At 41.0% G+C, this 15,544-nt stretch overlaps 1 protein-coding gene and 1 long non-coding RNA gene across 12 annotated transcripts in view; one reads left to right on the forward strand and one right to left on the reverse strand.

Moving 5' to 3' along the window:
* The window catches only part of abi1a (abl-interactor 1a), a 69,754-nt gene that overhangs the window by 23,824 nt on the left and 30,386 nt on the right, over window positions 1-15,544 (reverse strand). For all 11 annotated transcript variants that reach the window (XM_050057226.1, XM_050057227.1, XM_050057229.1 and 8 more), the window contains exon 3: window positions 3,612-3,788. In XM_050057226.1, coding sequence (XP_049913183.1) covers window positions 3,612-3,788 — 177 coding nt within the window. The remainder of the gene's footprint in view (window positions 1-3,611; window positions 3,789-15,544) is intronic.
* On the forward strand, window positions 8,195-10,796 carry LOC126398059 (uncharacterized). Its single transcript, XR_007570733.1, has 3 exons — window positions 8,195-8,702; window positions 9,372-9,517; window positions 9,617-10,796. It is a non-coding gene; the product is annotated as an uncharacterized LOC126398059 (long non-coding RNA).

Raw genomic sequence — 15,544 nt, forward strand, 5'->3', positions numbered from 1 at the left:
ACCAAATCCTGATAGTGAAACGAGTCATTTTGTGGGGTTGTGATGCTCAAAAAACATGTATCCACTGAGTCACAGATGTTTCTTTCTTTCTAGTCTATGGGAAAAAGTATTTTTGGGCCTCAGGGCATTTTGTGCAGTACCACTGTTTGTCTGCTACGAAAATTGGCTTCAAACGTCAGCACATCTGGGGACCTGGATCGTACGTGGTGGCAGAAAGAATAACAAAGTGAAAATGAGGCTTATAGGGACCTTCTCTAAACGCTGATGGTGTCAACATTCTATAGGCAAATACATTGTGCAATCAAAGGCTATTTCCACTTTAAGACAATGGTGACTTGCTGACCTCTGTGCATGCAGGCTGTCATTACTTATTCGACATAAATAAAAAAATCTCAAAATTCCCCCTAACCCAAAGTCTCCCTTTAAACTAATCTTACAAACTCATAACTGACACAACACAAAATATCAACGACATGCAATCTAACTTCAAACACCTGACATCATCCCCACCGATTAGATTAAACATCAGCTGACTGGAACAATAAAATTCTAAAGCTAAAAAACATTACGTCACTATCAGTGACGCCTTCAGAAGCAGGAACATCTTGATCTGTCAGCTGTGAGTTTTCATTGATTATTGACATGATGTTCAGATTATCCGCCCGACGAATTTCACCTTCTCTATTCTCTCAGTTCCTCTTTTTTCTTTATTGCTTCTGATCTGAGAGCAGCTTCTATTCAATAATGTAGGTGACAGTACATGATGTCTCTTCTCGCCGTTACAACTCATGCTTTGTGTGTTTAACTGTACAAACACAGTGTGAGGCCGTAAAACCCATTCAACATTTAGGCCAGTGCAAACGCTCAGCTACACATAACGAGTTTCACAGCTAACTGAAGGCAATAGACATGATTTAAACTCCCATTAAAGTATTGATTCTGGTCAGTAAGTAAACCATGGTGATAGATATTCTATACAAGCCGGGCCTCTGACAGCAGCCATCACAGGATACTATATAATATGGAGTATTGATGCTGAATATTGATTGGCTCTTTGGGCCGTGACATGCATAGACGAAAGGAGGTGAGTGATGTAGGACGGCTGCAGGAGCGTGTGTGTGTGTGGGTGGGTGTGTGTGTGTGTTCCCCATCACATTCACTCACTAACGGCAGCATTCATAAAGACATCTAAAGGAGAAAATCCGCTGAGATTAGGCCCAGAGTAATGTGTAATGTTCTTAAAATAGATGCATCAAACACTCTCAAGGCAGCCATGAAACACGCTGGTTTCGGTAATTTGACACTATTGTGCAATGATGTAGTGGTATTCTAATTTTGAGCAACTCTTTTGTTTAGTCTAACAGTTGAGTCAGAGCTGTGGATGATTCATTCGAACCTCATGGTGATTTTGCATTCTTTTTGCCCTTAACACAAATCAAATGAATTTGTAATTCAAAAAGTATGAATATCATGATATCATTGAATCCCTATCTTGGAGACAGCAGCTGATTAAACACCTCAAAGTACATTTAGTAGATGTTCTGAAGCTTTTAAACGCATCACATGATCTTCATCAGCACACAGAGCTCCCCTGCTGTCATGAAATTGTACATTGGTATTAAACCCCTGTATCATATAGGCTACATACAATTTAACGGCACTGAGCAAACTGGGGCGAGAAACAGCAACAGTATCAAGAGATACTGGTGAAGTCTTGTTGTGTACTGCACTACTGGGTAACAATAAAGAGTGAAGAAGGGTTCTATAGATTTCTATCTGCAAAGAGCAAACAAGCTTAAAGACAGCTCTAAACTCAGCATTTAAACAGGGGAGGCTAAGCTAACAGCCTCATAGCTAGCTAGCTTCATATATACTTTCATATTAAGCATACAGACATTAAATAGATGTCATTTTCTTATTTCATTCTGAAAGAGGCTAAATTAGCAAATTTCAAAAAATGTAGAACTGTTGCTTTAATACAAAATAGTTACTGTATGTAAAAAAGAAAAAGGTCTTCTTACAATTTAAGTACATAATACAGTGCTCCTGGGGTGACGTTTCTCCGTAGGGCGATGCGGAAGTTAGCGTCACCCTGGTTCCCTTGTCAAAAAGCCAATGGGATTTTTTCAATGGGATTTTGGATTATCGCAGAAAATGAGCTCTGCGGCAAACAAATGTTTATGATACTTAAACGTTTTGTTCAGCAAGATAATCTTTACAAATGAACACCACTTTTAAGAGTTTTGAAGCCTAAACACAATTGCCAGAAGTAAAAAGCTAAAGTCAGGCTATAAATTAACTACACCACCATTACATGACTTAACGTCGTCACCGCAACAAGGTTGTAAAGCTGTGTTTGGAGTGATGACATTCTGAAGTCTCATTTAGCCACTTTTTAGCAACTGCCTTTTTTAAGACACAAAAAAGCTTCACAATTCATGACTGTAGTATTTAATGTTGTATAATAAAACATTAAAGTCTCTTAAGATTGTGTTAACCACAGGCCATACCTCAGGCATCTAACCAAAGAGCCATTCCAAAAAACCCATTGATTTCAAGACAAGGGAACCCGAAGTGCAAAAATGCTAACTCATCTTAGGCTTTTAGGGCTAGTTGCAGGAGCACTTTATGTCCACAAAACCTGGCCCCTATCGTGAGAAACACACCCAAATAAAATCTTTCACTACCCATTAGCCAGCACACGCTTCCACCATGACGGAAGGGTCCAATGCAATTCTCTACACAGTAAATTGAGAGTGACACAATGGCTTTTATCCTGCCTTATCAATGCCTGTAACGCTACGGGACGGTAATGGCGGGCCTCTAATCCAATCTGTCTGAAAGCTGCAATTGATTGGCTGATTGATGTGACAGAGGACTTTCGGGGGGAGGGCGAAGATCACGAAAAATGCCTCCGGCCATCAGGAAATGATGTCATTACCGCCATGGTCAGGACGACCCAGTGACCCCTAAAGTGAGCCCTAATGGCAGAGAGGGAGTGAAAATGTCACTCTTGGATCATCAGTTTATCACATCAAAATCAGCTTCTCTCCTGCCTTTCAGATTGTACTGACATGAAAATAAACTACTAATCCAATTGTAATAACGTCATTCCTCTGCAAAGGTTTAGAGAAACTGGAGAACGAGATTACGAGGGCGGTCTGGGGCCTAAGTGCCTTTAAAAACGTCTCACAAATTTGTCCTCCACTTGCCATATTCACAACACTCTAAGAATAGAGCTATTTTCTGAAAGCTGTATGATGTAATCACTTTTTTAGTTCATCTCCACCCCCAACCCGTTCCCACCAACCCACACTGAAACATATTCCTGTAGGGTCAGAAGGGGTTGCTTTCTGAAGATGAAAGAGAAAGCACAAGAGATAGAGTGTGAGCGGGAAAACAAGTCAAAGTGGGAGAGAGGAGAGGAGTGAGATAGGAATACCTCTGGCAAGAAATAGAGGAGGGGGAAGGGAAGAAAATTAGATAAAGTGGAAGAAGAAAGTGGAAGAACAGAAGCAGAGGAACTGAGTGTAGAGAAATCTGATTAGGGAGCAGATCCAAAGTGGAGAAAAATACCAAAAACGTATAGAATATCAGGAAATTCTGCTTACCTTGACGCCATGGCCAACGTCGTCCAGTACAGTGTAGTCAATGGGCTTCCTGATGTACCTGACAGGCCGCTCCATGTTAGCTGGCGCTATAATCTTATGGGTCCTTGACGTGTTCTTGTTGGTGGTGAGAATCCCAATTTCCCGCCTGGCCACCTTCTCTTTATGTATGTCCACAGTCTGTAAATGACAGTGAGGACAGGAGATGTGATCGATACCACGGTGGAGACACACAGACGTACAGCACAACAGGGACCTCTGGGACTCAATGAACTCGTCATACAGCATCTTAAGAAGGTTTAATTAAATCATGAGGCTGTGCTTTTCATCACTGGGGTCGTAATCTTTTTACAGCGGCCAGTGCACACTAATAAAATCGATTGCGGTGGAGATGAAGGCCTGAACAGAATAATGACAGAGGCATGTGCATCTCAACATTTCTGACTTCAAGAATTAATTAATGTGAATGAGTTTACTGGCCATGAATCTGGATGTAAATCAGCAAAGTATTAGGGATCAAAATACATAAAAGCATAAAAATAGACAGACTGATTAGTTAGAGCTGAAAGTGATGTGATGAAATGTGACTGAAGTGATGCAACTGACAGAACACCTCTTTCATATTTCAGAGAAATGAAATTAAGTCTATTGTGTATTTAACTCATATCCTCACAGATTTCTATTAACAAAAAAAAAAAGATTCTTTCATCTTCCTTTTGCAAAACGCTTGGGCCAAATTGCGATGCATTATTTATGCTCCTCAAGAGTGTTTTCCTACTGAAATTGCACCGATGTTCCATTAATTACCCCAGTCCCCTTTATAAAAACTAATTACTTTAAAGATACATTAGGAAACCCTGCACACTGCTGGTACCAAATGACAAAAATAACTTATCAAAAGACTGAACTCGGAAACCATGCTACCCTTTTTCTGATACACTGCACAGTGCATGTTTGCAGCCAAGGTTTGATCATAAAGAATGCTTCGTTAGGGCTTTGAATGAGGCAGCAGAAGTAAGGTTACTCAATCTGGATTTATATCAGCCTGACCAATTTATCGGGTTAACTCCCTTTCCCCCTTTTCACACATGCACTGAAACCCTGAACTTATCTAGACATTTCCCAGAGGAGCTGTATGAGAGACCGCAAATGTCCGGATCAGCTGGAAGGGACTTTAACCTCCTGAAACCCATGCTTTTGTTTGGTATGCATTTTCAATTTCTCCCAGCTTAATTGGGATTCTTAGGACCTGGCACAAAAAACTAAGCAGTGTCTTTAAACAGTAAGTCATTTTTGAGAAAAAAGGGATGGATTTATTTTTAATAGCCGCAGGTGTGTCACAGAGTATTAAAAAAAGTTTATTTCAGTGCCTGAATATTGTTGTGCAAAAACAAAATTACAAACATTGCGACATTTGCTCATCGTTTTGTAACTCTATGGGACTGTTCAAAACTGTTAATTTCCATTCCTGAACAAAGCTTTGCAAAAAAAAAAAATGCAAATTATGCAACATATCTAAAAACCTTGTGATTTGTTCATTTCGTAACTCTGTATGTATTTTTGTTGCTTCATACTCCAGTCTAGGAAAGTCCTTCTGTCTATAGGGACATGTCCTCATGTCCTCAAACGAATATTTCCTAATTAACAGCATTTTAGTTTCTTACTATTGGTAAGACATGATTAAACATAAATTAACAATTATCATAACATTTGATCAGGTTTTGTATCTTGTCCACTTTTGTGTTGGGATCAGCTGCAGACTGACTTGGCAGAGATTGCCGCCATCTTGCTTTCAAATGGATGACTGTGTTGTGCTTTTGCTTCCACTAGATGGCACGTAAAAGTGTCTACGAATGAGGCAAATAGGTCTAAGTTAAGCAGAATAAGGTATAAGTGTGATGTTTTCATAGAAGGACGCACTTCACCCTGCTAGCTCCCCAGTACAAAGTCTGTGTAATGTCCGATTGAGCCAATGTGTGACCAGAGCAGGTCAGTGGCCAGACAATTCACAGCAAGTGAGTGGGTGAGTTGATGACGTTCCTATCATGCAACTGGCGCGAAACTGGAAGTTTACAAACATCCCAGGGTAAAGAAGAAGGGTCATTTACACTAAGATGCCAACAAAAGTGTCTAACTAGAGAGACAAGGAGATTTGGGAACTCTTGTCAAAAAAGCCTGTCACCAAAATTGTCAAATTCAAGGACCTGGAAGAGAATTGGCTATTTATGATGTACTTAAGAACCAGCTATGTTAACAAATATTACAGAGTCCTGCCTCTTGCACGCTCTACCCAGGTGCTACCCTACGCCTAAACCAAATAGAGTATGTCCAGTTGGTGAGAACTCATCTGACATGGACAATGTCCAGTTGTCCTACATGGACAAAAAGGCGACTTTGTCCAACATCCGGAGAATCAGATCCTGAGATTCATATGAGAAATGGCTTTATTTTCATTATGGATTTACAATTGCTAATGGTTTAATTGTTTGGCCTATAAATGTCAGGAATTTGTGAAACACTTCCATTATAATTTCCCAAAGGCCAAGACGACATCTTCTAATCACTTGTTTTGTGTGACTGACAATTCCAGATCAGAGATATTCAATTCACACTCTTATAAAACTGAGAAAAGCTGTTCAAAATATTTCATATCTTTACATAATCAATGAATACTTGATCATCAAAGTAGTTGACCACTAATCCTCTGCCAGTCCAATTCCATAAATGAGGCATATCTACTATTGCTGTAAACACCACTGTCCACCAACAGTCTTCTACACATCTAAATACCATCACACACCACTGCCTTTCCATTCCCTACTCTGCCTCCACACTCTCACTGTGCCGAGAGGAGCCCAGGAGCAGCTGCCCTTCCTCTGAGAGATGAAAGGCTGCAATGTCTGCTGAGGGCAGACCAGTAAAACGATGGTCTCTCACAAGGGGGAAGGAGGCAGCGACCAGCGCCAACAGAGGATTCCTTTCATGCCACAGGGATCTGGAGCTGGACTGAGCTCTGTCTCTGTCCCACTCTATGGACGACTTCAGCCTTCAAGTATCGCTCATCCAACACTGGTGGAACTTATGTGCAGTCCAGCACAGCGCAGCTATCTCTGGACAATATCATGTCTAGTTTTAAACTCTGACATTAATGAGATATAGGCCTGAGAACTGACAAGCTCTCATGCAAAGTAACGCAAAGCAGACTTAACTTCTATCAGGACACGCAGGGGTAAAAGGAAGTGGATTGTTCAAAATGACAGAAAAAGGACAAATCAATATTTCATAACAGGCAAAGTTGCTCATACATAATTGCTCCCACTGAGACTTCCCGTACAAAGGGGAAACATCCGTTCTGTTCCAATGCCCTGTTGTGTCGGTTTAAATTAAGAGGGATGACAGAGCGTGGACTACAGTCATCTTTTTCTACCTGAGCTGGGCTGCAAGAACACGAGAGGCTCCTATTATAAAAAACAGAAGTGCAGTGACAAAGTCTTCCCAATGAGGCGAACAAACCGATGTACTAATATTCCATTTTAGCAGCACTTCAAACTCTAGTGTGTAAGGCCTCCTCTGTGATTGGATCGGAGCTAATAATTTGACTCCACAGCTCAGAGATAATGCCCAAATTTCAAGCTGTCATAAATCATGATCGTCTGGATATAACTAGGCCAAAATCTAATCAGACCTTTTGGTTTCCATTTGCAGGGGAGTGATTGGGGTTCAGCGATGGACCCAGACAGAAGGAGGAGTGAGGAATCGCTCAGTCATTCTAGGTCAGGTTTTACTGCCTAGAGAGAGCTTTAAAGGGAAAATTCAGCATTTTTCAACCTGGACCCTATTTCCCAATATTTTTGCGTCGAAGTGACTAATGGGAAAAGCAAATTTTTGAAACTGGTCCGGTATTGAGCAAGAGTGCTGCAGCTGGCAGCCATGATACAGGCTGCAATGTAACCAGTTTGTGCCCCACTAATTTGCGTCCACTGAGAGTGCTTGTTGTTGCCACCGACAGGCTTGCACTGTTACTGCAACATCGTGGAAAGGATCCCAACTGAGATGGACCTTTTTGTGAAAGATAAAGGTAAGGTAAAAGTAAGGTGAGATCGTTTTTGTTTAACCAAAAACAGCCCCAAAATTACAATTGCAAAACCCACCAGACACAAAAATTCCTATTTATTTAAAGGGAGTCTGGATGGTTTGGCTATAGCGACAGTAAGGTCAACTACTTAAACTTTATGGTTTAACAAAAAAGATGATGATTTTTGACCAAAGGATCTATCTCTGTAGGGATTAGTGTTGTCAAAAAAAAAAAAAAATCAATACATATCAATGTGAAATATTTAAAACTGTTTCAATACTCATTTCCCACAGAATAGAAAGGTTAGTACCAGCTGCACTTTTTTGCCCTCTATTTTTACTACAGTCATTGTGCTGTTCCCTGCTACTAACCAAGAAAAGATAAGTCCTCATTGTCATGTTTTAGCCTCATTATATTTATATTTTAATGGAAATTTTAACCTGTATGCCCTCAATGCCAATTTTCCCAGTGGTATTGAAAATGGTATTGAATATCAATATTTTTCTAGGTATTATATTGAAGTTAGAAATTCCAGTATTGTGACAGCACTGGCAGGGACTTTTTTTTTTAACAATGAGCCTGTCGGTGGCAAAAACAAGCGCTTAAAGGGGTGGGTTCAAGTTGTTACATTGCAGCCTGTTTTGCAGCTGCTGGCTGCAGCACTCTCCCTCAATACGGGACCAATGTCAAAAATTTCAGTTCCTTTAGTCACTCACACAAAATTTCACCTCACTATGACCCCAACACACCAATGTCTTCTCTCCTGCACAACCTTGGAAAGTCATGGGCCATTGTTATCATAAGATATTATGTGGAAGAGGTTCTTGTCAAAACTATAAAAAGAGGAAAAGTCCCCACCAAAAGAAACTGCTCCTAAACAAGAGAACTGTTGTTGAAATATTGTAGCTAAATTGGGAGTGCATCTGGTCTTGGCTGAGCACACTCCCCTTATCAGAGAGCAGCGTGTGGACAAACATCATTGCAGCTGGCAAAGGGGGGAAGTGAGAAGGCGACGTAGGGTGAGTTAATCTCCTTCCTGTATGCAGAGAAAACTGCTCTGCTGTAAGTGTGAAGGCCGATGATACAAGTGTTCTCAGAAGGGCAAATTCAAAACCGCAGCAAGTGGTTGCACTCTGTCAAGGGTGCTTTGCTAATCCACTGACCGTTGCCCAAAGAATGCTAAACGGATCTGACAAAATGCATAGGTCTAAATGCAAAAGCACTCTGACTCCTTTTGATCGACCCAGGGTGAAGGTCCAATACCTACTTAATAATAGCCTGTCTCTTCCCTCGGCTGCTTCCTCTAACTTTTCAACTGGCACTAGAGGTGTTTACTTGATCCCAATGGTCCATGTGTTCACTGGAAAGACACTGAACTCAAGTAAATGTTGCCAAACTGAAAGGTGGATGATTCACATGTGTTTTCAACCACTGTCACCCATATGTTTGAGGCCTGTGGGTGTTTTTCCCAGAACACTGAGCAGTTTTGGCTCAGCTGTTTGGCTTCTCCATCAGCGACAGGCTTTTCAGATTTAAAGGGCCTCCTTTTCTTGCTGCTTTGTCATGTTTTCACTTCTCTTTTTACTCGTTGCCAAGTCTTTCTTCCACTCAATTATTCTTCTGCGTCCTTTTAAGTTTCGTCTTTTCTCTGTCCCTCTAATTCCATCCAATTCTCCACACACCCGCAGAGGAGTCACCCACCTATATGACTAGTGTGAGGATCTAGGTCATACGATGGAGCTGCTGCCAACACCATCATCATCACCCGCATGTTAAAGCCAGACAGAAAAAAAAACAGCCAAAATCACTTTGGACTTCTCAGTTTGGGATAAGAGTGAGTCAGCACAGCGGTTGCCACGATGAAAGATTCTTGTTGTGTTGTTAGTAGCAACACATGCCTAAATATTTGTGATTTATTTTCTTTTTCATCCAGATTGTTGCCATTTTGGTTACACTTGGAAAGCTTGCAGCTCTAAAATGGGACACGGGGTCAGCTATTGTAAATGTTTGAACTTCAACACCCAGGAATCTGATGATGTCATATCATGTCACTTGACAAAACACTGACATGTTTGCCGACCTGGGCAGTCTGGCATTACTTTTTGGATACTGAACAGATAATGGCAAAAATATCTAGTGTTGTATAATACAGATAATTCCTCTGCTTAACATACCGAATTCATGACTTGGTTTGTTAATGTTTGCCTGTCAATTTGCAAGTGCTAGATGAATGATGCTGTCCATTCAGTCTGACTGGAAGATGCATTTCAGTAATGAGAATCTAGAGAAGGCCATACTGAATAAAAAAAAACAAAAAACTTTGGCACGGGAACTTCAGGATTAATAAATAAGACTTTTACAACCCAGGGGACCTACTTATTACTTTGATATCAAATCTATGCAATACCATTTACCTGTTCTAACTTCTTTTGTAGTCATTTCTTAGGTTTGCAAAAGGGTTATCACTTTATTTATGTCACTTAAGCACTCAATGACAATAGTTAAAAAGGCTAGGAAAATTACCGCAGACTCCTCCCATGTCCTGTTGTCAGAATACAAACTGCTTCCATCACATAGGGTTCTCATTAAACACAGAGAGGAGATACCAGAAAAAGTATAAAACTCTTTCATCCCATTGTCAGTGAATTTCCTAAACTCAGGGGAAAAGGAGGATGTATAATAAGGGGCAGTGTCGCATGTATTTAAATGCACTTTATGTCTCTTTCTGCACAATGTATGTATTTTTATGTGGCAGCCTTTATATTTAAGACAAATTTCCCTGGGGACAGATAAAGTAATCTTGAATCTTTTCAGGTCATTCTGTGCTGTGTCTCTCTGCCTTCATGTAACTGTATTTGCTCTGCCTTTTATTAGAACATTGACAAGCATGTACTTCTGTTCAGAGGTAATAATATGATGATATACATCGTTACATGCTATACATGTTTATAAAAATACGTTTTCTACTGTGGCATCAAACACTTTATCATGTAGAGATGTATTAGTCCATTGTGGGCAATGTTGGAGTGCCTTATGGTAATATTAAATATTAAATTGAAGTGAATATTTTAACATCAATATAATGAAAGGCTTTAATTTCTCAGGTATTTTAATTGCTGGATTGGTCAAATTGCTGTGACACTGCTGTGACCTGTTAATAAGTTGTTTTCCAGAAAATGTACGACATCACAGTAACGGTTGTCAGTTTGTAAATGGCAACGATTTGCAGAAATTGGCAATCAATTCTTGACCTTTTTGCTATCAGCGGCTACCGCTTTTTAACATACAAAAAACAGGGACAACAAACAGCAGTCTTAAAATTAAATACCATTAAAAATATTTAAATATTACTAATACAAGGGATGGACAACATTGGATTTTTTTGCTGATATCCAATATGCCAATATATGACAACTTTTTTGGCTAATAAAAGATACTGATATTGATATATCAATATATTATGGAAAATTATGCACCTTTATTCCCCAAATCCTCTGACTGAATATGTGTCTTTATCTGTATCCTTGTACCCCAGTTTATCTTTATTTTATGTGTATTTTAATTTATGTAGGCCTACCTATACCCTGGTTCAAGACCGTGTATTTGTGTTTCCATTGTGTAGTACTACTATTTCACTGCCTGATTTATATACTATGCTATTAATAAAGAATGTTTCCTTTAATATTTGGAAAATCCCTATGGAAAATAATAATTCACAGCCTTCTGTTTTCTCGGGGTGTTGTTTAACTTTCTGGTGGTTTAAGAAATTTCTAAAACAGATGTAAAACCTTGTTTTTAAAGCCCTGACAAGACCTGCAGTGGTCAAAACATGTTGGCTCCTTTAATGATTTAACCACTACAATAAAGGCTTTTTAATACTTCCTTCCTCGTTATCTATAGTTTTGGAGTGCCTGGATTGCCTTCCTATACATCCTGTTGTTTCCCATTCCCCATGAGTGCCCGACACAAGGTTTTGATCTACTTTTGATTATACAGAGCAACCAGTCGTGTCTCTCTTTTTCTAAAAAACACATATACTGGTTTGTCATATCGGCATAAATCAGCATTTTGGCCGATTCCAATATTTCATTTTAAAGCCAATATCGGCGGATACCGATGATGTGCCGATATTATCATGCATCCCTAGTCGAAACGCATGCCAAAAGAAAAGCATGCACCTCTGGTCAGAATAAGAAACACAGATACTTTTAAACATCATGAAAGACTTGGATATCATCAGGTTTCTGGATATGTGCAGTTACTGCAACACTGACCTTTTCAAGAGGGTGGTTAAAGGATAAAAGAGGGAGGCTGTGTCACCTTTGGAAAACTCTGAAAAAGAATCCTATTTGATGCAAAGAAGCAAAATGGCACAAGCGGCTCCAGCCATTCCACGTTGCCATATTTTCACATAATAAATGACATGTTAAGGAATGTTAACCAGAGTACTAACTGCTGCATGTAAATGGGAATATTAGTGGCATATTCATTTTCATTAGCCATGGAGACAGCTTAATAGGAATATTGTCTTTTTGGGAATAAGAGCATCATAGCATCAGCATGATAAAGCTTTCAAAAGTAGCACTAGATTCTTTCCCCCAGTGAACTTCTCTGACCCAGCTTCTCTCCTTCACCCTACTGATTTACACTGCTCAGACTGGGTGGAGAGTCAGGTCTGGTTGGAGAATTTGGAAAACAGGTCACACACTGACAGAGAGCGTCCACACAACATCAGCAAAAGCGGCATAAATCTCTCGGTCCGGTGGCACGTCCAATCAAAGCAGCAGGGGTGGAATTTCGAAGCCTGACGCAAATGTAACTCGACAACAAACACACACTGTTTTGGAGGGTGAGATAAGAAGAGACTAGAAAGGGAAAAGAAACGTCTGTAAACTTTGATATGGCATTGAGACAGCCGGTTTCACTTCAACACATGAAAAAAACAGCCTTTTCAGCGCTTTGGCAGACTGGCTGCAGGATGATATCCTCCATAAAATGCCAGCTATGCACAAAACACACGGACAAACAAAAAAAGCTGCACAGCGTGTGTACTGTAGGCGTAGTAGGGAGCTTACACACAACATGGAGGAAAAGCCTGCAACTAGACAAACACACCCTACATACCACTGTGTCTGTGTGCATGTGTGGCTAGCCAGACCAGACAAATGTGCCAATGGTTAATGATAGAGTTCAGATAATTATAAGAAATGTTTCAGCACACTGGCAGCGAGGCATCTTCTCTCTGCTCCTCTAAGATACCACACACACACACACACACACACACACACTGAAATGTACTCAGTTCCCATGGCATGCTGTCCAACAACATTAGGACATGGACTATTTTTACTGGCGTGTAATATCATAAACCAGAACTACACATGATTATGAAATAAGACATGCCACAAGGTCTTATTAATGGCCACTCTTGGCTGAGAGCTAAGATAAGCTTGTCTTTACAGCAGTCCAGGAATTGGAAATCCTTGTTCTGTGGGATTACGAGGAGATAATAACTATGAAGCACATGTCTGTTAAACACATTCGAACCCCAGTTTCAGGCTTACTGTGTGAGAGGATTTATCTCAATAGTCGGAGCTGCCAACAGGTGAAGACAGCCTGATGAGGGCATTAACATCTCTCTTTCTGACTGTTACTTTTCCATGAGAAAGTTGACTCTTTCTTCAGCAAAGCCCCCACTTCACGCTCACAGTTACCCACATTTAGCCAAGAGAGAGCGGTTTTGAACGATTTGTGATGCTCAGTGTGTAGCAGCAGTTATTTTATGATGAAGTGCTACGAGTGCTGAGGTGTGCCTTTTTTCTGCTGCGCCCACTTTCTCTCAACCTGCCGGATTGGCTTCTACTACAGTTGTTTCCTACGTTTCCTGAAATAACTTACTCAGAGAAGGGTCCTGAACAGGTTGCTTTTGTGGAATCTGGAAACACAGACACATGTAGAGCTCGGAAACACGATCATTCAGCTGTGTAATTAAGACATCCAGTGGTTCTGGTGCTAAGTATCCTGTTGGTGGAAACACTGGCATCCCTTCCTTTAGTTACAGTGGAGGTCTGACTGTATGACTGTTAAATCTATGGAAAAAGACAACAAAAATGTGTCTGTGCAATTTTCTTTTTCTACTTATTATTCTTTGTTGTCAATCATCTCATGACCCCTCGTGCGGATCTTGTGACCCCCAGAAACCACCGCTCTAGGGCACCTTGTCCTAGATCTGAAGCAGTAAACTTCCGGTCACATGCCTGCTCCTTGAGCCTCCAGGCTGCAGAAGCTCGCAGTCTTCTGTCTCCTGTTTCTCACCATGACAGGCCTCATCTGTAGGAGCAGCGCAATCCAACACTCCCACCTCTGCACTGAGCCAAAACGGCTGTTGAAGCAGAGCGAATGCCTCTTTGTCTGCTCTGTTTCTCAGCGTGATTACAGCCAGCACATCTGAAGCCCGTCATCTGCAAAGTCAAACGTTGTCCAAAGGCCCTTCGGTGGGGCTGTTTCTCTGAGCAGTTAGTGCAACACGGAGCATGACGGAGCTTCCATCCACACTCTGAGCCAAAATGGGAGGTCAAACGCCCCGCGGGGAGTTCTCCGTTTGGCAGCTTCTTGTTAAACATCCCTCAAAAACCGGATTCCTCTGGTAAATCTAACAACCCATGTGTGGCTTGATGGAGCCAGAAGCAGAGGTTGTGTGAGGATGTTAAGTGTGAAACCTTGGAGGGATTGTCTCTCCCAGCAGAGAAAAAAAAAAGCCTCTATTAAAAAAAGAATCAGGATGCCAAGGTCAACACTTTGTTTGCTAACACAGCACATTTGGAAACACCTCGGCTGACTTTTGCCAATCTAACTTTTGGGCTGCAGCCAAACAGCATCCTGACTGTGCTCTGAAGTTTACATACGTGCTGAGAGTGAGCCTACATAATGCCCAGACTTAGAGCCAGACAACAATACAGTTAACAAACACTAAGAGCTGAATTTCAGCCACAGATTGTGTCTTCTGTACAGGGAAATGAGTATTTCCTAATCAGCCTTGTTTATTTGGAGCTGTCAAATAATTGCCTACAGTATTCTTACACAGGGAGGAACTGCAGAACAGAGGTGCAATGATTAGATGTAATTGCTAAGGGTTGTTAAGTGGGAAAGAATGCACTGGTAATGATGATGATGCTCTGCGGTGGGGGAAGGGAAGGAATAGCAGGAGAGGAAGTAACCACAGAGCAGAGGAGCTGATGATTCACTGAACTACATCAGTCACCAGTCATTTCACATTTAACCTCTATTCATGCAGGGCAACGGTGGTGATGATCAGTGTGTTACCACACAACTCACACAGGAACAGAAGACTTATGAAAGGTAAATGCAGCAATGCAAGGTCTTAAAGGGAAGTGCCAAATTTATCAGATAATTAATCACATAGAGATCGACAGATAAGGAGATCCTGGACCTTACTGTCTCCCCAATTTGCAGACATTTTCGGTTGCTATTCTTCTTTTTCAGTTAGCTGCTAACTGCTATTAGCTGCATTTTAAATCTCTCAGCAGTGGAGTGCACACATAACATGTTGTCAAAACCTCATAACTGCCCCGTCCGTGGTCCCATCCTGCCGGCTGTCCCTTTTATACAGACGTCTTTTCCAGCACGGTTGCTACCGCGGCTGCTTTGTCCCCCCATTCTGCAATCATACCTTAAATAAAAAACAGTGAGGTGGAATGACAGTGTGACATTCTCACCTTGAACAGGCAGTCAAAAAGGGGCGTGTGTGTTTGTAATTTGAGCTTCTTTTTTGTGGTAGCTGGTTCAGCTATACGTGTATGTTACTGACCATGAGCCTCTGTGTGTGTATTCCACTGGCTAG

Source organism: Epinephelus moara, chromosome 11, assembly GCF_006386435.1.
Source record: "Epinephelus moara isolate mb chromosome 11, YSFRI_EMoa_1.0, whole genome shotgun sequence".
Classification (NCBI taxonomy): Eukaryota; Metazoa; Chordata; class Actinopteri; order Perciformes; family Serranidae; genus Epinephelus; species Epinephelus moara.